The sequence below is a fragment of the Lemur catta genome, chromosome 8 (genome assembly GCF_020740605.2).
Source record: "Lemur catta isolate mLemCat1 chromosome 8, mLemCat1.pri, whole genome shotgun sequence".
NCBI lineage: Eukaryota > Metazoa > Chordata > Mammalia > Primates > Lemuridae > Lemur > Lemur catta.
The window spans coordinates 55,962,040-55,985,648 of NC_059135.1; the positions used below are offsets into that span (position 1 = coordinate 55,962,040).

Here is a 23,609-nt window from a genome sequence, read left to right on the forward strand (position 1 = left end):
AATAAGATTTAAAAAAATCAAGCATCTAACAGATTTAGAGATCATTGCTTACCTTAGTGAAAAGTTTGTGATAGGGTGGAGAGAGAAGAGTAGGAGGCCAAGTTGCAGTACAGGGTGTTTCTGTCTAGATCATGCTTTTTCCTCTTGCAAAATCCTCTGGTGGCTTCACATTTGACTTAGATTCATACAGTTGCCCAAAAGGCTCTATACCCACCCTACTTCTGAGCTGATCCAAGCCTCGTCTCTCAGACCTCATCTCTTACTGTTCTCTCCTCTCCCTCTTCTCACATATACTGGACTTCTGTATCTTCTCTAGGCATTGCCACCTCCAGAGAACACAAAACTTGCTCCCTTAACTCTTTCAGATCTTTGCTTAAATATTGTCATTGACACTTTCCATGACCACCTTATTTAAAATTATACCTCTTCCCCAATTACTTATGATTTTAACTGCTTTCTTTCTCCTCATTGCTTGATATATGGCACTATATATTTTAATCATTTATTTATTGTCCCTCTCCTGCAGCAATAATGAAAGCTCCATGAGGGCAGAGATTTTTATTTTATTTATTATTTTAAAAAATATTTTAGAGGCAGAGTGCAGTGGCTATTCACAAGCGTGATCATAGTGTACTATAGCCTGGAACTCTTGGGCTCAAGCAATCCTCTGCCTCAACCTCCTGAGTAGCTGGGACTACAGGTGTGCTCCACCAAGCCCAGCTAATTTTTTGAAATTTTTTTATAGAGACAAGATCTTGCTGTTGCCCAGGCTGGTCTCGAACTCCTGGCCTCAAGCAAGCCTCTAGCCTTAGCCCAGGTGTGAGCCACTGCACCCAGTCTGGGCCTCCCAACTTTTAGTGTTTTGCTCACTGTTACGTCCCCAGCACCTTGAATAGTGTCAGGCACATACTGAGAAATCAATAAATGTATTTAAAATATTGTTTTTTGAAATTCTAACTGAAGTGTTCCCATTTTTGTGAAAGCTTTCTTTTTTTCTCCTTTGTCCATATCTTTGTCTAGCTTTTTCATGGCATTTATCACCCTTTGCCTTGTATTGTTATTTGCATAAATGTTTTTGCTCCATTTTAGATTGTAATTTCCTTAGGGTATACACTGCATCCTTTCTTATCATTTCTTACATGTTGTTGGTTTGCAAATTCACTCAATAAATTAGTGAATTTGTCACAACTAAAGTATTTTTTTGCCCAGTTTCATATATAAAAATGCACCCATTTCTTTAACAAAATATATTTTTTGTTATGATGTACCAGGCACATGCTTGGCCCTGGACTAGAGAGAGGACCCATTCAATCCCTGACCTTAGGCATCTCATGGTATAAAGGGAGTGAGACATATAAACAAATCAGGTCAACAAAGTGCTATGAATAAATGCCAGACAGAGGATTATGAGGGTGGATTTATTTAGAATTTTGATAACTTTTACTAAATATTTTCTTTTTTCCTTTTAAGTCAGTTTAGCCAGATGTTTTTTCTTTGTATTTATTTTATTTTTCTTTTTTTGTATTTTTTGTAGAGACAGGGTCTCACTATGTTGCTCAGAGTGGTTTTGGTCTCCTGGCTTCAATTGATCCTCCTGCCTCCGCTTCCCAAAGTGCTGGGATTACAGGTACACGCCACCGTACCTGGCCCTTACTAAATATTTTCTTGGTTTTATTTACAAAAATGCCTTTTATAGCCTAAGCCTCCAATGCTAAAGTAAGCAGGGTAGTCTGATAAAGTACTTTTTATTTTTCAATATACAGAATTTTAACATCTCTTTCTAAACACATGCACACACAAAGATCATATTGTATGTATTACATATATCACTCTTTGGATTTTTAGACCATATGTTTCTTTATATTTAAAAAATAATTTCCACTTAATCAGTGTATACAAGGAGCAATGGGGTTCCTTTTAGTTTTCTAAAAGACTGTAAAATATCTCAGACTCACTAATTAAATTATTTTGGTTCCATTGCAAATCTGTTCAAGAAGATTTGACAAGTATGGTATTTTGTTATAGGCTAATGGAGGAACGGAGAGAAAGAATAAATAACTTCCTGAGTGAACTAATGAAAGAGAAACTTGACAATGAAGATTTGATTATTGCTAGAGATATTGCAGAAGCTGAGGCTGAATGGGAAAAAAGAGAAGGAGAAAAATATGAAAAAAACAAAGCAGAATTAAAAGCGATTGCAGAATATAGAGCCATTGTGGTAAACAATTTAATTATGACAAATAAAAACCGAAAGACAAATTTAAGACCTTTCCACTGTGGTTTCCACCCCCTCTACTTCTCTAACTAAAAACTAGAAGAGATGTGAAAAACAATGTATGAATTATCTTTTTATGTTTTTGAAATCAGACATTTACTTTTTCTACCGTGCCCCCCCATATAGGGTCTCACTCTGTTGCCCAGGCTAGAGTGCAGTGGTGCAATTATAGCTCACTGCAGCCTTAAACTCCTGGGCTCAAACAATCCTTCTACTTCAGTCTTCCCAGAAGCTTGGGATTACAGGCGTGAGACACCACACCCGGTCTCTTTACTTCGTAAGAGAAGATGACACGACAGTCAATTATAAGCAAGATACTTACAGATGCAAAGTAATAATCTCTTCTGTTTCAGAACCATCTGAAATGCAAAGATTTTTATTAGTATATTTTTCATTTGAATATATTTAAGACAAATCACATAAAAATTACCCTATTATGTTTCTATTTATATATATATTTTTGGAGACAGGGTCTCCATCTGTTGCCCAGGCCAGAGTCCAGTGGTGTCATCATAGCTCACTGCAACCTCAAACTTCTGGCTCAAGAGATCCTCCTGTCTCAGCCTCCCAAAGTGCTAGCATTATAGGTGTGAGCCATTGCGCCTGGCCTGTATTTTTTAATCTTTCAGAATTTATCTCTTATATAACTGCTTGTCATAACATTTAAATTGGGTAGTTTATAAACTTTGTAGCAATTAATTTTTTACCTACAAATATTTCCGTACCTTGAGAGGATCTTGGTTTTCAGTTCTTGTTTTTTTTTTTTTTTTTTTAAGCCAATAAGCCAATAGAGATTGTCCTTTATCACCTGGGTGTTTTCTGGTATTTCAGAAATAGAACACAACCAAAGTAAACTGGCCACATGGGAATCAACCCAGGTGTATACAGTTTTCTGTTCCTGCATTGCTCCTTGTTGACACTCTGCTTGGAGTTTTCTAACTCAGTGTATTTTCCTATAGGACTGGTTGCTAAAACTGGTTTTAATTTGTTTCCTTTGCCTTTAAACATCTAGAGGAAAAATAAAGAGGAAGAAGAAAGACAAAGAAAAATAGAGGCTAAAGAGCAATTGCTGGCTGTCATGAAAGCAGATCAGATTTTCTGGGAACATGAAAAGGAGAAAAAACGCAAAGCTGATAAAGAACGCCGAGAAGTTCAAGATTTCCATATTCAGCAAATGGTATTGTTCCTGAATGTTTATGCTTATTTTAGCAATAAATATGTAAGTTTTCTATCTCTCAAGCAGTTTCTTTTATTGGATAAGAACAAGTGGTCATTCTGGTTGATAAAATATATCAAAAATGTGAGGTTAATTTCTGATTTTATCTCCATTGAAGTTCCCATACTTGTTTTATCTTTTACACAAATGTTTATCCTTCTTTAGTGTCTAATATGCTTCAGTAAATACTAAAGAAAATACAAATGCATATGACAGACCATGATGCTCATCTTTTTTGTTTTACTTTTTTTTCCTCTTTATAACTGGAGACAATGTTAATTGGGATCTCAGAGGTTTCAGATTTGAGGTGAATGGGGTTGTCAGAGATTTTAAAAGGTGTGTGGAGAGTCTGGCCATCCAATCATTTGTGACTAAAACCTGTTTCCAAATGGCTGTACCATTTTCCATTTCTACCAGCAATGTATGCGAATACAACTTCCTCCACAGCCTCACCAGCACTTGATATTGTCATCCTTTAATTTTAGCTATTCTAGTGTGGTGATATCTCATGACTTTATTTCGTGTTTTCCTAATGACCAAAGATAGTGAACATCTTTTCATGTCCTTGCTAGCCATTTGAATGCCTTTTTTGTGAAGTGTCTATTTAAGCTTCTTGCCAATTATTTAATTGTATTGTTTTCTTATTGTTGAGTTTAACTTATTTTTTATTGTAGTAAAATATGCATAACATAAAATTTACCATTTTAAGCATTTTTTTTTTTTTGAGACAAGGTCTTACTCTGTCACCTGGGCTAGTGTGCAGTTGCATCATTATAGCTCACTGCGACCTCAAACTCCTGGGCTCAAACAATTCTCTTGCCTCAGTCTCCTGCGTAGCTGGGAGTGCCTGTAGGCGAGTGCCATCATGCCCAGCTATTTTTTTCTGTTTTTGGTAGAGATGAGGTCTTACTCTTGCTCAGGTTGGTCTTGGACACCTGACTGTAAGTGATCCTCCTGCCTCAGCCTCCCAAAGTGCTAGGATTACAGGTATCGGGCACAGTGCCTGGCCTATTTTTGTTTTATAACACATTGACTGCCACACTAGAAAATTTTTTTCCCTGGGGCCTTGATGTTTTATTAAAACAAAACAATCCTTTCTAATTTGTTTTTTATTGTTTTCTGTGCATGAGTTATATGCAATGCAATGCACATTTTTAGAATTAAATTGTCAATATTAATTGCAACAATAATAAAATCAACAAGTAAGATTTTCACAAATCACATGTAGGATTTTGCTTCATGAGGCCCTTGGGCTCAAAACTAGCCTGAGTTAAATACAACTCATGAGACAGTCAATGTTAATTTAAAATGCATCTGTTGTGCTCGCTTCAGTAGCACATATACTGAAATTGGAATGATACAGAGAAGATTAGCATGGCCCCTGCGCAAAGATGACATGCAAATTTGTGAAACATTTCATATTTTTATACATTTCTGTTCTTTATACATTAAAAATACAATAAAATGCATCTCTTCTAGACAGTATATAGTTAGAACAAATCTCACTTTCATTATGTAATCTCACAATCTCTGCTTTTTGTTGGAGTGTTCAGTACAGTCCTATTTGATGTAATTGTTATGACTGGATTTAGTTTTGTCATTTTGTGATTTGTTTTCTATTTATCTAAGCTTTTTCGGTTTCACTTTTTTTTGTTCCTGTGTTACTCCTTTATTTCCCTTTATTGGCATATCATTTAAATTAGTCTGTTGACTTGTTAGTTTATAGTTCAGTATATGGCTCACTTGTATGTGACATTTTTCTATGTCAAGACTTCTTAACTTTGGCACTGTTGACATTTTAGACAAGATAGTTCTTTATTGTGGGGACTTTCCTACACACTGCCAAGTGTTTAGCAGCATCTCTGGCTTCTATGCACTAGATGCCAGTAGTATATTCCCTAGGTTGTAATAACCAAAAATTTAATAACCAAATATCCCTTGGTTGGGGGGGCCATCACTAGAGAACCACTGCATACAGGGCATTACAGCATACATCATTTAGGAATCAAATTCTACTTGAAGTAGATAGTGTTTTCTGGTACTAAATATGGACTTTGTACCATATAGCTCCATACTTCCCCTTGGAGCTATTTTTTTAATATATATTACATCTATATTCATGACAAATCTAACATTGTAGAAGTACACTTTTGCTTTAGTTTTGTTTCATTTGAAGAAATTCAGAGCAGAAAAGATAAAATATATATAAAATATTTTATATTTACCCATATATTTACTATTTCTAATATTCTTCACTCCTTCTTGTGGATCCAGATTACCATCTTGTGTCATTGCTGTTTCAGCCTAAGACTTCCTTTAGCATGTCTTGCAACACAGGTGTGCTAGCAATAAATTTTTCCAATTTAAGTTTTTCAGGAAATACCTTTATTTTGCCTTTTTATTGGATATAAAATTATTGGATATCATTTTTTTCTAGACCTTTGAATATGTTATTCCAGTGTCTTCTGGCTTTCATGGCTATGATGAGAAATCAGGTATTAATCATATCATTGGTTCCCTATATGTGATGTTTCATTTATTTTCTTGCTGGTTTCAAGATTTTCTATTTTTGGCTTTCAACAGATCAAGCATGATGTATTTTCCTTGTGATTATCCCACCTGGGGGGTTTTTTGGTGCTTCTTGGATTTGTGAGTTAATATCATCAAACGTACAAAGTTTTTGGCTATTATTTCTTCAAATATTTTTCCTGCCTTTCTTTTTGTCTTTCCTTCAGGGACTCAATTTACACATACGTAGAGACATTTGATATTGTACCACAGATCTCTAAGGCTCTGTTTGTTTTTTACCAATACTTTCCTCTCTGTTCTTCAGATGGAAGATGTCTATTAATCTACCTTTAAATTCACTGATTCTGATGTTGCACTCTACTGAATTTTTCATTTCATTTATTGAACTTTTAAACTTCACAATTTTGTTTGGTCCTTTTTTATAGTTTATATTTCTCTGTTTAGATTCTCTTTTCAGTCATACTGAGCATATTTTCCTTTAATTCATTGGAAATATTCATAATAGCTGCTTTGAAATCTGATTGCTAAATTCAATATCTGGGTCCACTCTGAGTTATAATAGTTTCTGTTGACTTTTTTTGCTTAGACTGAGATAACACTTCCCTTTTTCTTTGTAGTCTAGTATTTTATGGTTGAAAACCTGATGTTGTCAAGAATATGTTGTACCAATTATGGGTTGTTTTGTTATGAGAGTTTTTACTTTTTGTATTAGTATGCAATTGCTTTCTCTAGACTCAAACTGAAATGTCTTTACCACAGTACAAAGTCTGTAATGTCTCTGCTTAGTTTTGTGTTTGTTTTGGTTTTTTTTTTTTTTTTTTGTTTGTTTGAAGCCTGATTCCTTAGGGTTCTTTACTGTGCTGGAAGTTTATCAACCAACCAACAATGTAGGTAGAGGTTCAGGCACCTGTGTTAGATACAAGAGAGCTAATTATTTTGTCAACTGGAAAATATATTGTCTTTTCTTTAAGAATTGTACCTCAGGAAAACCAAATAGTTGGTCATGAGAACTTCTTTGAAGACTTCAGCAAATCAATCAGAAGGATTCCAAATAGATTTGATCCTGATTCAAATGACAAAATTTTAAAAATATTCATGAGACAATTTGGAGAAAATGTAAACACTGAATGTTAGTTGTTTTTGATGTGATAATGGAATTATGGCTGTTAATTTCTAGAAGAGTTCCCTCAAAAATTTCAATTTATGGTAGATATCAGGTTTGGGCCACTGTTTTATGCTAAAGTTTTGGAGTTTGAAAAATATTTTTATGAATATTAAGCTATATTCCTAAGTAAACAAACTTACTTTGCAAACTCAGCATTTCTTAAGATGCCATAGAGACCACACAGTGAAAACCTGCCGGCCAGAACTTCAATGAAAAGCCATAAAAATCATCACATCCAATGGAAATTAATATAAACAATTCAAAGACAAAAATTTTTATAAAATCTTGATAAGTTGGGTTTTGGAAGATTGCCTGGAGTACTTACTCCATTCGGTTTCTGATCAACCAATATAGATAAATGTCACTCAATTGTTCCAACTTTAAATTTTTGGGCAATAGAATGTAATTGGTTTAATTTAGTTCAGATATTCACACCTGAGTTAATCTTACGTGGCTGGGGCACCTGGTATACTGGGCTCACTCAGGACTGGAGTTGAGCAAGTGTTGTCTTTTAGAATAGTGGATGGGTAGGACAATGGTGTGCCTTCTAAACTGCCAAAGTTCACATCTTATAAATGGTTGAAACATGATTGTAAACTCAGTTACTTGACTTTTACATACATAAATTTAATGCTTTTCACTATTTTGCTATTATTCCTTTGAGGATGTATCACATAAGGCTATTATTAAAGGTAAGTTTCATTGAGCCACTACTTCCGAGCATACTGTTTTGAGAAGCATTGGAGAGTTTCTTAAATAAATGACAGTATATAGTTGTGAAGTCAGAACTTGTAAAATATCAGTTTAGAAAGTTATAGCTACATCTTCAAATACTACATATATTTTAAAAGTTGATGTTCTTAACCAATATTAAATTGTATTTCCTTTCTTTCCCAAATAGGCCAAAAATAAGGTTAAAGCAAAGGAAGCAAAACAAGTAGAATTAGCTTATTGCAGACTTACTGAAGCTCTCGCAGTTGAAAAGGAGAAAGAATTTCAGGATTACGCCAGAGAAGTAATTGAACTTGAGTCCGAAACAAATAAATATATTTATCCTCTTGTAAAAGCTGTACAGGAAGGACCTGGAGGTGGCCGTGGACCAGTTTTTGTGGACAGAGGTGGATTGAGACCCAGCAATCAGGCAAATGACATTACTGGAGTCCAGCTCCCTTTTTATAACTCTCAGGGATCAAAGTATAGTTTTCAAAAGTCCAAGGGAAGGCTAGGTTTTACATGGTAGAAAAATTTATTTTTGATTGACAAGACTAAGTTGTAGCTAACATGAACTACAAATGTAAATGGATTATATACTTAAAATTTCTGTTAATAAAGTTGTTCTTCATTTAAGTACAATTATGTCTGATTTTAGTCTTCACAATATTTCCATTGGGCATATATAGAACCCCAAGGTTAGTTGAGATTCCTTTTTTAAATTGTAAAATACATACAAAATGTAAAATTTATTTTTAAATGAACATTCAGGGGAATTAAGTACATTCACAGTATTGTACCACCAGAACTTTTTGGTGGTCCAAATGGAAATACTGTACCCACTAAGCAGACAACCCCCTTCCTCCTCCCCAAATCCCCTGGTAACCACTAATCTGCTTTGTCTTTATGGATTTGCCTATACTGGGTATTTTACATAAACAGAATCACACTATAATATTTTTATATCTGGCTTATCATATTTTCAAGGTTCATCCATGTTATACCATATATCAGTACATTTCTTTTTATGCCTGAATAATATTCTACTGGATACATTTCTTTTGCAAGAAATAAAATGTCCACTGACATCCACTCCTGTCCACCCACATTCACTCATGTCCACTTTCAACTCCTGTCCACATGTGTCCATGGATCTCCACGCATGACACGGCCTTCCACACGTCCTCCACCCACGTCCACGCATGACCACGGATCACCACACGTGTCCTTCACCCACATCCACTTGTGACCAATGATTTCCACTCGTGTTCCATGTCCACACGTGAAATTCATTGGTCATGGGTGAGGGCACACGTGGAAGCCATTGGTCACACATGGCATCACTGGCCGTGAGTGGGCATGGGTGGAGGACACGCGTGGAGATCTGTGGTCAGTTGTGGACGTGGGTGGACGACACGTGTGGAAGGCCATGTCTCACGTGGAAATCAATGGTCACGAGTAGATGTGGGTGGGGGACACACGTAGACACCCGTGGTGTCCTCCACCCATGGCCACTCGTGTCCACTGATTTCCACATGTCCCCCACCCATGTCCACTCGTGACCACTGATGTCCATGCCTGTCTACCACCCACGTCCATTCGTGACCAATGATTCCCACGCCTGACCACCGATTTCCACACGAGTCCTCCACATCCACTGATGTCCACTGACATTTTATTTGTTGCAGAAATTCATGTTTGTTTTGTCCAAAAGCAATTTAGTACAGTAGTACTATATCATTCTAACCATTTCTACATGTATATTCACGTTGCTAAGAAATCTGCAGAATTTTGTCATCTTGCATAAGTGAACCACTATACTCACTATTTCCCATTCCCCCCTCTCAACTACTGGGAAACACCATTCTAATTTGTTTCTATGAATTTGACCACTATGGTATATGTCCTTTTGATACTATTTCATTTAGCATAATGTCCTCATTTCATCCATGTTGTAGCATGTCAGTATTCTTCCTTTTAAAGGCAAAGTAATATTCTACTCTTTGTGTATGCCATATTTTATTTATTCATTCCTTCATAAATGAACATGGGGTGCTTCTACATCTTGGGTATTGTGAATAGCACTATGAAGCTGGATATACAAATAACTCTTTGAGATCCTTTCAATTCTGGACATATATACCCAGAGTTGAACTGAATCATATCACTTAAAATTTTTAGAAACTGCCATACTGTTGTCCACAGCAGCCGCACCATTTTACATTCCCAACAGTGCACGTCCTCACCAACATTTATTTTGTTTTGTTGATAGTAGCCATCCTAAGTGGCTGTGACGTGGTATCTCATTGTGGTTCTGATTTGCACTTCCTAATAATTAGTGATGTTGAGCATATTGCCATATGCTTGTTGGCCATTTGTATATCATCTTTGGAGAAATGCTTATTTGGTTTTCTCATATTACAAATAATTTCGTATCTCTGTAGGTAAAATAAAAGTTAAGTTTTAGTAGGTTTATTTTCATTACTTAGCTTTTAATTTAAAAACAGGTTGAATAATTAATACAATAATTTTAAAGATACAAACCCAAACCGTTTTATTATAGTATAGTTTATTTAATACAATGTTTAACTATAAAAGTTAATACAGTTTCAAAGTTTAAATTTTGTAAAATGCAGTTTGCAGAAAACAGCTCAACAATTACTAGACTAATGATAAGAGAAGCAGCATTTTACAATTTTACAATCGATAAGACAACAGCTTTATTTCTAAATTTCATTAAAAAAATATACATCACAGTGACCTTTGAGCTAGGAAAAGAAGTGCATTAACGTCATTTATGTTTCTTCCTTCCACAAAGAGAGCAGCCACAACTTTGAACATCCCCACATACAAATACCCAATTCATATATCAATCTTTCAGAAACACTATATACACACAAAAGGGGAAGAAAATATACAGCATGTGCTTTTCGTAACATGGAATTTGCTTAAAGAAAAAAAAGTGGAAAAACACAAATCAACCCCACCACTGCCCCCTGTACCAAAAAACAAAGACACCCTCAAAGACTCCCTTCTCCAACCTTGCTGATGGAATTTTCCTAGTCATGTGATTTTTTTCCCCTTTAATATATTTACTTCTTTGTCACACAACAGGCCAGAGTTTGCATTTGCCTGAATCCCTTAAAGGCAGTTAGCTGGGAAGCCCACTATGGGCAGGTGTGGCAGTCAATACTGCACTTCCTGGGGTTTATTTTATTAATTTTTTAAACAAGTATTTGTAATAAAACACATCTTTTCACAATAAACAGGTTATCAACCTAAAATCCTTTAGAGAGTTTATTTAATTGTAAATATATGAATTCTAATCAAAATAATTACAGAAAACATAACCAAAAGGAGACAGAAAAATACCCACTTTATTTCTTTATAACTATGAGCTATATGGTGTATATTTAAAAGTACCTTCTGGTGAAGGCAAACTCAAGTTTCTATAGAAATTTAAAAAGTTCAGTGTGATGAAAAACTATTACCAAGTGGAATGAAGTACTATAAACTACTGAAAAACATAACTAACTTGCTCCATATACTAATTAGAAAATAAATTAGAACTGCCAGTTAATACCACAACCCAAAATACCAGAAACCCAATTTGTGCCTATTCATAACATTAAAAAACCTTTGTTTCATACCTTCCATTAGGCACAAGAATCAAAGGCCATTCAGCAAAAGCCAACATGCATCAAAATATCACACTTGTGCAAACGCAGATTTATCACATAAATTCTTTGCAACTTCTAAGGGTTTCAAGTACATAACAAAAAGAACTACCTTGCCGCATGAACTCATCAACTATTACTTAATCAAAGAATGTTTTAAAGCAGCCCAGCAGCTTCTCTACTGCTCATTTCATTGATATTAATCTCTCTGCAGTGTCAATTTTTGTGGTAGACAGCTTACCCAGGAAAATAACTCCCACAAAATAATAATCATGAAAATTCCACATACTGAAAAAATTTTCTTGGCCATCATAAATCAAGCAATAAAAAGAAACCAAGTTAAATATCTTTAAAAGGATATTAAGTCAAAGATACTTCGACATGAACTAGAAGCTTAGACATAACTATAAAATCAATTTGATAAGGAAAAACAGCGGACTTTCAGGGAAACAGATAATGTGCAATGTAAAAACTTAAGATGGTACAACTATTAAAATATAAAAAAGGAAAGGACCATTTGAGCTATGTGCTATTCAGATGCAAGTGCATACCCTGAGGTACAGTTGATGCTATTTAATCTTTTCCTAAATGTTTTTTATATTCTAAAACCAAAATCTGTCCTTCTCTCAACTCCTTCACATCTGTTCTGTAAAAAGAGCTAACGAAGCTTTTTAAAAAAGGACTATGAATCATGCTTAGCAAGGAGTCGCTCTTTTGGTAACCCAAACAGGAGAATACTGCTTGTAGAAATTACTAAATTTTCCCCCCTGTGGTTACTTTTTGAAACTCTAAGATTTGGAAAGTCCTTGTCTATAATTCTTAGTAGATAAAGCTCTGGGATCAGACAACATAGAAGTAGTTTTACGAAGCACGGACTTTAAAAAAAAAATACGTAACTATTAGAAATCCTTTCTTAAATAGCACCTTTCTTGAAGCTCAAATAGTTTATAACAAAGATTTTAAAATGCAATTTACTGAATTTAAAACAAAGAATAATTTGTTTAAAATATATAACAGATTATACAGTTTGGACACTCAGACTCAATTATCCCTAATGTGGGTTTGTGGTCAGTCTCTAAGGAATCAATCACCCTGGATTATAATAAACATCCACTACTTTATCATTAGAAAAAAAAATTTGGAAAGAACCCATTGTGGGTATTTGTTTCACAATTTCCCAAACAATCTTATAATCATTACACTATTCATTCTGTAAGAGCTACCACAATGCCAAATGTATCATTAACTGCATTACTCAATAATGGAAAGTATCATGTTAAGCATTGCTTTATTCAGTACAAACAGCACTGAGTAGCTACTGGATTTACCAAGAAGCTACCTTGGTAATAGAGTTGACACTATACTGACAAATATTAAAGTACAAAACTTTCTAGAGGCTACTATTAATTGGAATTTTGAAATTTCTTTTCAAATGAGGCAGGTTTTATGTTTGCTGGATGTTCAATGTTTTATTTAAAAGAGATATTACAGAATAAAAGGCCACACATCACAAAAATAGCAAAATACAACACACAAAACTCTAAATGGACTTTGGATATGTTTAGTGTTTAACTCTGTAAGCTATCAAATTTTGTAACTTTCTACTCTACTCTAAATGGCAATGTTACACATGCCAAGTTAAAATAACGTTAACAGTAATGGTATAAAGCCACCTGAACAGAAAGAAACCAGAGTCATAAACATGCTATATAGCCTATATCATGATACAGAAAAAATGCATTTTCTTGCCATTTGAAACTCACAGCTATGAGAGTTAGAGAAGTCAGTTCAATTTAAAAAAAACCAAAAGCATGCAGAGTTAACACTCAATTCTATATAGGTTGGAGGCCAAAAAAGAGAAATCTTAGAAGGTGTCAATACTAACAATTTTTAGCATCTGTCTAGCTTAAAGTCCTGCACAAGTGGTATGTTTTAGTGACAAAAAATTTTTTTCATTTTAGAAAAGGGTATTAATAATAATAAAACAATGTCCCCTCCCTCAAAGCAATAATTTCAGCTCTCAAACCAAAAGCAACATAGAATTGAGAATTACAATCTGATTTTCCAAGGTATAGTTCCGGTCAAATGCTGTATAACAGCAACTGAAGCTCGATCATACATCAACTGAAAAATTACTCTTATGACTTTTATAGGCTGTTAAGTGAAACAAAACTAGACAGGAAAAGCATTAATATGGAAAAAGCTACAGCTGGAACTATAAAGTATGAAGTGCAATATAAATAACTAAATATTTTAAAGCACAAATTACTATAAAATCAAAAGTGATGATTTAATAAGATCTCTAGTTATTAGGATCCTGCTTCTGCATAATTAAACTGCACTGCAGCAAACCTCTATTAAAATGCAGTCAAAAAATCTACACAAGATTTCTTCTAGTGGCTTCTAAAGTTACTTTAATCATGAGAAACACAAGCCTTTGTAACAATGTATTGCAGCCATCAGTTATGCCTGTTTCCAAATGGCTGATTAAACAAATCATGATGCTACTGGCTGATTGTTGCAACACAATAATGCATACATAAATAGTTAAACACAGCACACAGTATTACACCAAAGTGTTTTTCTCATTTCAAGTTTATTAAAACTTTAGCAGTACAAATTATCCGGATTGCAGATTATCAAAAGATCAACTCAATGAAATCCACATTAAAAAAAAAAAAAAAAAAAAGGACAAACAAAAAATAACCCAAAAACAATGAAAAGGAGAACAACATAAAGGAGATTCATTAGCGAGTCTCTAAAACTCAAAATTTTAGAACAGAATGGAAATAAGTTTACCCAACTCACTCATCCACTTTTGTCTTCATCTGTTCCAGGGCTTGATTCATGATCAAATTTCTTATCATGTACATGGTCATTTTCTTGACCCTTTGATTTTTGGTTTTCTTTTTCCACTGAGGATCTGGTCTTCTCATCCTCCTTATTTTTCAATGTGGAGGACTTTAATTCATTGTCCTGACTGCTTTGTTTTATTTTTGAGAATGGACTTTGATCTCTATCAGCCTTTTTTTCCCTGCTATTATTTGAGCTACTATGATCACGATTTTTGGAGTACATTCTTTTCTCACCCTCAGAATTTTCTTTTCTGTGTGAACTCTTACTTTCTTGGTTTTTGTATTTTTCTTTATTTCTGCTTTGACTTTCTTCTCTCTCTGAGCTCCGTGAATCTCTCCTCCTCCTCCTCCTATCTTTACTTCTTGATCTTCCTGGTGTTGCTCTTCTCTCTCGGCTTCGTGACCGTCCTCTCCTTCTGTACTCCTGTTCTCTGTATCTATGGTACTCCTTGCTTCTGCTGCGATCCCTGTCATGGCTTCTAGAGCGCACTCTTCTGCTCCTGTCCCTACTTCTGCTTCGTTCCCTTGTTCTACTATTGTAACTGTGTTTCCCTTTAGTTATATCACATTCTCTACTCCTAGATTGTGCATGCCTATCCTTTTCCTTACTTTTATTGTAATCATGCTCGTTACTTTTTGATTCTAACTGTTTAGACTTCTCTTTACTTCTACTCCTCTCCTCATCTTTTCCTTTAGACTCAGACTGTTTAACATTGTCATGGTCCCTTTCTTTACTCCTTGACCTCATCCTCTTTTCTTCATGTCTATTATGTTTTGAATCTCTTTCCTTACTCTTTGATTTCTCTTTGCTCTTACTCCTACTTTTAGATTTGGCCCTTTTCTTCACTTTGTTTTTATTATATTTATCATCTTTTTCTGAATTTCTTCTGATGTCTCTCTCTTTGCTGTCAGATTTATGGTCTTTAACTTTCTTTTCCTTTTCATTTTTTCGGTTTGGACTCTCAGACACATGCCTGTGGTCAGTTATTTTTCTCTCTTTTACTCTAACTGGACTTCTTTGATTTTCTTTAATTTCATTCAACTCACTCCTAAACAATAAGAAAAAGTAAATAAAGATTTTTTGGAAATGTTACTTGGAAAGGAAAGGTGTACATCATTAGCTAAAATGATATTCTACTTTCCTTAAGGCATTCAGGAATAATTTAAATGACTATTAATAAAATGACTTTATGTACAATAGTAAAAATAAATACTTATCACTAGATTTGAAATAATAGTTAAATCTTACTTATCCCCTTTGATCCATCTTTCACCACTTGATACCCTCATTCTTTGAGCTCTCTGCATCTCTTGCCTCCAATGTGGAGGAGTCTCACTACGTCTGAAACGATCCCTTGATCTGGACCTGGAAGGAGTTCGATAACGCTAAGAAAAATAAAAAGGAAAAAAAATTAATGTATAAGACCGTTAAAGCATTACAATAATAGCTAAAGAGTATATATTCTAGGTTTAAATAAAATGTCTAAAATTTTTATGCACTCTAAAATTACAATTTCCCAATTTTCAGATAGGAAATCAATGAAGCAGAGAAACTTAAAAGAACATGTGGCAAATTCCAAATAAGAAACATTAATCGCAAAAACTCTACCCACCCATGTCTTCTCCATAGAAAAGTCTATGCAAGTGATGTTGCTAGAGCATGCAAAGTGCAATAACCCTTACAAGTTGCCAAGTTCCAATCTGAATGTTATGTATACTTGATGTTTCAAAGCAAACATTTTCAGTAATATCAGAAAAACTGACTAATTGCATAGATGTTCATTTATTCAACTAATACTTATTCATCCCTTAGGATGGCCAACCACTCTACCACACACTGAGAAAACATTAGAAAGCCAAGATATATCTAATTTTGCTTTCCTGGAACTTATATTCTACAGGACGAGGAATGGAACACGTGAATGGACATATAACCACAGATGTTAAACATATATGTGGCTATAAGAGAATGAGCATAAAAGGAAAAGGTGCTCAGAGAGTATGTAACAAAGAGAGCTGATCTAGTATGAGAGTGTGAACAGTTAAAACGATATAACCTGAGAACTAAACGATGTTTATGATGAGTTACCTAGGAAAGGGTAAGGAAAAGGAGGTAAAGCATAGTAAGGACAGATGGGTGAGGAAAAATACATAAGGCATACGAAATACCATGTTTGAAGGTTCTGAGACAGGAAGAATATAGCATGTTTTAGAAATGATCAGATCGAGTATGACTAACTGAAAAAGTACAAGGGAAAGTAGTACTAGGTGGCTCAAGCACTTTGGAAGGCTGGGGCAAGAAGACTATTTGATCGCAAAACTGAAAGTCGCAGTAAGCTATGATGATGCCACTGTACTCTAATCTGGGCACAAGAGCAAAACTCTGTTGCAAAAAGGAAAGAAAGAAAAAGAAAGAAAGAAAGAGAGATAGAGGAAAGGAAGGGAATGGAAGGGAAGGGGGGAAGAGGGAAAGAGGAAGGGAGAAGGTATAGAAGTAACTAATGAGGTAAGCAAGTACTAGGTTTTGTGAGGTTTCCTAGGCCATGGTAATAATTTTGGATGTATCCTAAGATCAGTGGTAAACAAGCAACACAAAATCTGATTTTCAATTTTAAATGACTATTCTGGGTACTGTTTTAACACAGGTTTGGATCAATGATTCTCAAAGTATGATCTAGGGATCTTAAGACTCTGGAGATATCTCTGAAGGTCAAAATTATTTTCATAATAAAATCACAATATTTGCCTTTTTTACTTTCATTACCATACAGTGAAGTTATTCAGACTATGTGACATGTCTTAATGTCATTACTTTCACAGCTAATGGAATGTGTGTTTATATATTTTTATGTTTTAAATATCTCCCAGTTTTTTTTTTTTTTTTTGAGACAGAGTCTCACTTTGTTGCCCAGGCTAGAGTCCCATGGTGTCAGCCCAGCTCACAGCAACCTTAAACTCCTGGGCTCAAGCAATCCTCCTGCCTCAGCCTCCCATGTAGCTGGGACTACAGGCATGTGCCACCATGCCTGGCTAATTTTTTACTATATATATTTTTAGTTGTCCATATAATTTGTTTCTATTTTTAGTAGAGATGGGGTCTCGCTCTTGCTCAGGCTGGTCTCGAACTCCTGAGCTCAAAACAATCCACCTACCTTGGCCTCCCAGAGTTTTAGGTTTATAGACGTGAGCCACCACGCCCGGCCTCTCCCAGTTTTAATTCCTAAAAGAGTAAAATATTGGCTGGACGTGGTGGCTCACACCTGTAATTCTAGCACTTTGGGAGGCTGAGGCAGGAGGGTTGCTTGAGGCCAGGAGTTCAAGACCAACCTGAGCAACACAGCAAGACCCTGTCTCTACAAAAAAATAGAAAAATTAGTCGGGTGTGGTGGCATGTGCCTGCAGTAAATATTGATAGATATAACCCACTACAACAAAAACTCTTTGGGTCCTCTATCTACACATATTTTTAAAGAGACAGGGTCTCACTCTGTTGCCCAGGCTGGAGTGAAGTGGCATAATCATAGTTCACTGTAGCCTTGAACTCCTGGGCTCAAGCGATATTCCCACCTCAGCCTCCTGAGTAGCTACAACGACAGGCGTAAGCTACCACACCTGGCCAAGTTTTTTTCACTTTTGTAGGGACAGGGTCTTGCTCTGTTACCCAGGCTGGTATCAAACTCCTATTCTCAAGAGATCCACCCACCTTGGTCTTCAAAAGCACTGGGATTACAGGTAGAAGCCACCATACCTGGCCAATAATTTTTAACAGTGTAAAGAGGTACTGAGAAATACCAAAACAGCAGTTAGGAACTCATGTATAGTTCAGACAATACGATGATTGAGTTGAAGTAACATGGCAGGAGTGAAGCCTGAGAAGCAGATGGATTTCTGAGTATTTAGGAGGCAGAACTGACAGAATTTGGTGATGGATAAGATATAGAAGGTATAAACAAAAGTGGAGAATCAAAATGATTTTTGGATTTTAGGTTTAAAAAACTGCACAGTGACTGACATGAGGAGTGCCTAAAGAAGGATCAGAATCTGCCACTACTAGGCATCTACCCACAGGAACAAAAGTCATTGTATAATAAAGACATCTGCACTCGAATGTTTATGGCAGCAAAATTCACTATTGCAAGGATATGGAAACAACCCAAGTGCCCTTCAATTCATGAGTGGATTAATAAAATGTGGTGTATGTATACTATGGAATACTACTCAATTACAAAAAACAATGGTGATCTAGAGCCTCTTACATTATCCTAGATAGACCTTGAGGCCATCCCTCAAAGCAAGGTATCACAAGAATGGAAAAATAAGCACCACATGTACTTGCCATCAAACTGGTACTACCTGATCAACACTAAGGTGCTCACAGGGTAGTAACATTCATTGGGTGTTGAGGGGGCAATGGGTAAACTCACAACTAATGGATGTGGTGCACACTGTTATGGGGGAAGGGTGAGTGAGGCAAAGTCATTACTTGTAACCAAAATGTTTGTACCCCCATAATATCCTGGACACAAAAAAAAAAAAAAAAAAAAAAAAAGGATCAGGTCTGAACAGGAAGTGCTTATGTTCAACTTTGTATAAACTAAATTCAGAGCAGCTCATTAGTCAAATAAGCCTTTGATACTAAGAAAAAAAGATAAAAAATTGACAGGTATCAGCCATGAGAGTAATGAGAGTGCTCAAGGAGTATATGCAGTGTGAGAAGAGCTGAAACCTTGAGGTACTACAATATTTAAAGGTCAGGTAAAGGGTATGAACTAGCATTAGAAATTTAAGATAGACTGACTAGAGACACAGGAAGAAAATGTGATGAAAGCAGTAAGTAAACAGTATTATAAGGAGGGAGATTAAGTAAGATGAGGACTAAAAAGGATCCACAGGGTTTTGTGACATGGAGCTGACTGTATCAAGTGCTGTTTTCAGCAGAATGGTGGGGGTAGAACATAAACTGAAATGCTTATGGAATGAGTAAGAAGTGAAGAAATGAGATAGCAGTACTTGTGTTTTGAAAACACAAGAAGATATTTAAATTCTGATGAGGACAATCTGGTAAAGAGAAAGAAAATGAAACCCAAGAATAAGGTTAATTTTTATTTATTTATTTTTAGCAAGAATAGAGATATAGTGGTCAGGAAGTAACAAGAAAGACAAGAAAGACCCTGATCCCATTTAAACCAGGTAAATGTAAAATCTATTTATATTTCATGAATTTTCAGTGTAGAAGTATACCAACAAACAGAAGTTACCATAAAAAAATATATAATTCAATATCCACATCTCTCCTAAATTTAAGTTACTTGTACAATAAGATAAAATTTAAGAAACACTCTAAAATTATTTAAGGAAAACAAATGCAATACTTTGAAGATTTCTGAGGAAAGAATCACTTACCCTTGGTCCTCTTCCTTTAATTTTCCTGCCAGATCTAGTAACTAAAAGTCGTCTCTGGTATGAAGCTGGCTGAGAGTTAGGTGGATTACTAGAAGCAAAGAAAGCAAAAGGAAAGTTAAAACACATTATTTTTATGAAAATAAATCTTCAGAATACAGCTTTACTGATCTAAATTAATAGATTTAAAATCCTATATGCAGTTGGCTCTCCATATCGAAAGGTTCCATATTCGCAGAGTCGACCAAGAGATCAAAAATATTCAGATGAGAAAAAACTCCAACAAAATGTAACAATACAAGCCTGGTGTGGTGGCTCACGCCTGTAATTCCAGGACTTTGAGAGGTCAATGCGGAAGGATCGCTTAAGGCCAGGAGTTCTGGGCAATAGCAAAACCCCGTCCCTACCATAAAAAAAAAAAAAAAAAAAAATTTAGCTGGGTGTGGTGGCACAGCCTCTAGTCCCATCTACTTGGGAGGCTGAGGCAAGAGGACCAACTGAAACCAGGAGTTTGAGGCTGTAATGAGCTATCATGACGCCACTGCACTCTAGACCCAGCAACAAAATGAGACCCTGTATCAAAAAAAAAACCACCAAAAAAACCCAACCAAACAAAAAATATAGTATAACAACTACTAACATAGCATTTACACTGTATTAGGTATTATCAAGTAATCCAGAGGTGACATAAACTAAAATATATAGGAAGATGTGTGTAGGTTATATGCAAATACTGTATCATTTTATAAAAGAGATAAGCATCTGCAAATTTTGGTATTTGCAGGGAGTCCTGGAACCAATTTCCTGTGGATGTGAGGCACAAATATATAATCAGTGGTTCTAAACCAAAAATGCTTTCAATAGCTATAGGGTGCTACTGGTAAGTAGGGCCCCGGAGTCAGAAATGATCTTGAAATGTGTGACATGAACATGGACTACTCTGCCTCAAAATGCCAATCATGTCCTATTGAGAAACAGTGTTATATACTCATTACTAAGATGAAACTAATTTGATAGTGCTAAGGAAAATTAACGTAGAAGAGCTCAGAAGCATCTACACGCTGCTGAGAGAATAATTTTTAAACTATTTTATTCCAAAGTACTTTCTTATCCTATAAGTAGTTGTTCATTGGTAACAGAACTATAGAGAAATGTAAGTAATGTGAATTAAGCAGAGGCAAGCTGGCCTGAATTAGTCAAACATTTATACCATGGTTTATATCAAAAAGGGAAACTGTGTTTTTCATAATAGTTATATCAGTTAATAGTTAATTAGCATATCACAACATCCATGTAAGTGATATCTGAAAAGTTCATTCTAAATCAGTTCAAATATTTTCTCTTTAATCTTTATTTCCTTAGAAACATGCTTTCTAATACTAGTAGAAAAATAAACTCAATCCAAATCATCAAAATTACTCCAAATTTCCGATCTTTCATTCATTCATTTGAAACAGGTCTCTCTCTGTTGCCTGGCCTAGAGTGCAGTAGCGTCATCATACCTCACTGCAACCTCAAATGCCTGGGTTCTAGCTATTCTCCTGCCTTGGCCTCCCAGATAGCTAGGATTACAGGCACGTGCCATCACACTTAGCTAATTTTTTTATTTTCTGTAGAGATGTGGTCTCACTATTGCTCAGGCTGGTCTTGAACTCCTGGCCTCAACCAATCCTCCCACCTTGGCCTCCCAAAATGCCAGAATTACAGGTGTGAGCCACTGCACCCAGTCCTATTTTTATATTTTTATTGTACTGTGAAAGCATAGGGGGATTGCTCAAAATTTTACCTCTTGACAATATTTTTTGGTCATAACTAAGATTTCAATCTTCTTTTTTCTACTTTTGAATATAATTGTTAAAATGATTTACAAAGAACCGTTAGCACTACCGATAATAATGTGGATTTATGTAGAAAGATTTTCAAAGGACTTGAACATGATATCAATTTTTATTACTACAAGATTATAAATCAGGTGGTGAGGAAAACAGCATTTTCTCCTATCAGACAAATTGAAAAATCAAGGTTCTTACTTGCTTACAAGTTTAATGTATATACAAATAACACAGTAAAGCACTATCTCATTTTATTGGTTAAACACTATTTTGTTAGTGGTTTGGAATGCCACTTCAATACCCTTTTTGCTTTAGTGCTTATTATTTAAAAAAAGCAACTTTATTTGAAAATCTGCTCGTAATTTAAGTCGGTTTATCTTTCTAGCTATGAAGTTAACAAAAAGAAGCTTTGCTAACAACATTCTATAAAAAAGATTTCAATCTTGGGACAAAGGTCACCAATTAAATTTTATCTAAAATAAGTAAAAACTTTTAAAAAAGAAGAAAAGTTCTATGGTAAAACATGTAGGGCACTCTACAAAATATTCACATACCACTCTCTTTCTCTTTCTCGCTCTCTGTTTTTCCTTTCCTTTTCATCAGCTTTAGGAGGACTTTTTCTCATTAAGAATCTATTTTCAGGTATAGGAGGGATCTCTTCTGGACGGACAGTAGACTGGGGCTGTGCTTCAAGATTTTCAGCCTCACTTTCACTTGATGCACTTAATAGATGGAAACACACAAAACAAATTACATTTGGTTATTATGCACCTACCCAAAATTTCTAACTGTTAGTATTTCTTTCCCACATCACAATATATATACCATCTTATCCCTCCTCAAAATGTAAAATCACATGGGGAAAAAATCTTCCTCCATTCCTCTGACAAACTACTAACCAACAAAAAATCAAAACAAAATGTGTCTGTTATCACATTCTCAAAAGATATTTTTCTATAAAATGGATCAAAAATATGAAATTCTGTAAACATGCTTCTGGATTAACTAAAAAAAGAAGAAAAAGTGTGGGCAATGCACTCTCTGATAAATTTAAAATGCTTTAAAACAGAGGTAAAGAAATTAATTGCTTTTGAGGCAATAGGGAGATAACATGAGTTTTAGTATAAACACAGATTATTTCAAAGAAAACCAAAAAGAAAGTAAATACGTTGACATTATCTGCTTTCTACCCTTATGCTATCATAAGAGCAAAGGCGACTGCTACTAAAAATAAGGAAATCAACTGGTGGCTTCCTATAATTTTCACTAATCCCACAATCCTGCCATAAAAATATATAAACCTATGAAACCGGAAGCATCGTTTCACTGACTGCACAAAAAATGAACTGATAGGTTTTGTTTATAAAGGAAATGATCTTTCTTGAAGCAGGTTAGAGGAAAAAGAAAGAAAAAGATAGAAATGAATGTACCCAAACTTAATCTATATACCATAGACTATCAAAATGGTCTTATGATACTCCATGGTATAAAATATTTCTCATTATTTTAACATTCCCATATAATCGATCCAAAATCTCAATAGATTTATTTATAAACAAAAGGGAATCAGAATACAAAGCTAGCATTATAAAGGTAAAATTAAGACCTTTTCTTGCTTTTCTTTCGCTTCTTCTTTTCTTTCTTGTGTTTTCGTGAATTTTTCCTATGTTTCTTTTTTCTTTTTTTTGATTTCTCTTCAGAAGCACTTTCAGAATCTGAAGAATCAGAAGAGGACTGGGAATCGCTCGAGCTATCTGAGTCACTGGATGATGATGAGGACGATGATGATTTATGCCTTTTCTTTTCTTCTTTCTTAACTTTAATAAAAACAAAAAGGTTTTGGTCAGTAACTTTTAGACAAATTTTGTAAGAGGAAATGTAAATTTTCTGCAGTTTCTAAGTCCAGTGTTTAGCACTTTGCTCATCCAGCTATGTGAAGTGAAGAGTAC

At 35.1% G+C, this 23,609-nt stretch overlaps 2 protein-coding genes and 1 non-coding gene across 5 annotated transcripts in view; 2 read left to right on the forward strand and 1 right to left on the reverse strand.

The window, feature by feature from the left end:
• The window catches only part of CFAP210 (cilia and flagella associated protein 210), a 32,685-nt gene extending 24,153 nt beyond the window's left edge, over positions 1-8,532 (forward strand). For both annotated transcript variants that reach the window (XM_045558732.1, XM_045558733.1), the window contains 3 exons: positions 2,026-2,218; positions 3,288-3,452; positions 8,087-8,532. In XM_045558732.1, the coding sequence (XP_045414688.1) occupies positions 2,026-2,218; positions 3,288-3,452; positions 8,087-8,425 (697 nt within the window). In that variant the 3' untranslated portion in view covers positions 8,426-8,532. The remainder of the gene's footprint in view (positions 1-2,025; positions 2,219-3,287; positions 3,453-8,086) is intronic.
• Positions 4,811-4,917, forward strand: LOC123644182. The gene has a single exon (XR_006737009.1). It is a non-coding gene; the product is annotated as a U6 spliceosomal RNA (small nuclear RNA).
• Positions 8,533-14,150: 5,618 nt separating the features above from the next.
• Positions 14,151-23,609, reverse strand: part of PPIG (peptidylprolyl isomerase G) — a 45,618-nt gene continuing 36,159 nt past the window's right edge. For both annotated transcript variants that reach the window (XM_045558737.1, XM_045558738.1), the window contains exons 9-13: positions 23,267-23,477; positions 22,215-22,382; positions 19,832-19,919; positions 15,678-15,814; positions 14,151-15,477 (exon numbers count right to left, since the gene is read on the reverse strand). In XM_045558737.1, the coding sequence (XP_045414693.1) occupies positions 14,382-15,477; positions 15,678-15,814; positions 19,832-19,919; positions 22,215-22,382; positions 23,267-23,477 (1,700 nt within the window). In that variant the 3' untranslated portion in view covers positions 14,151-14,381. The remainder of the gene's footprint in view (positions 15,478-15,677; positions 15,815-19,831; positions 19,920-22,214; positions 22,383-23,266; positions 23,478-23,609) is intronic.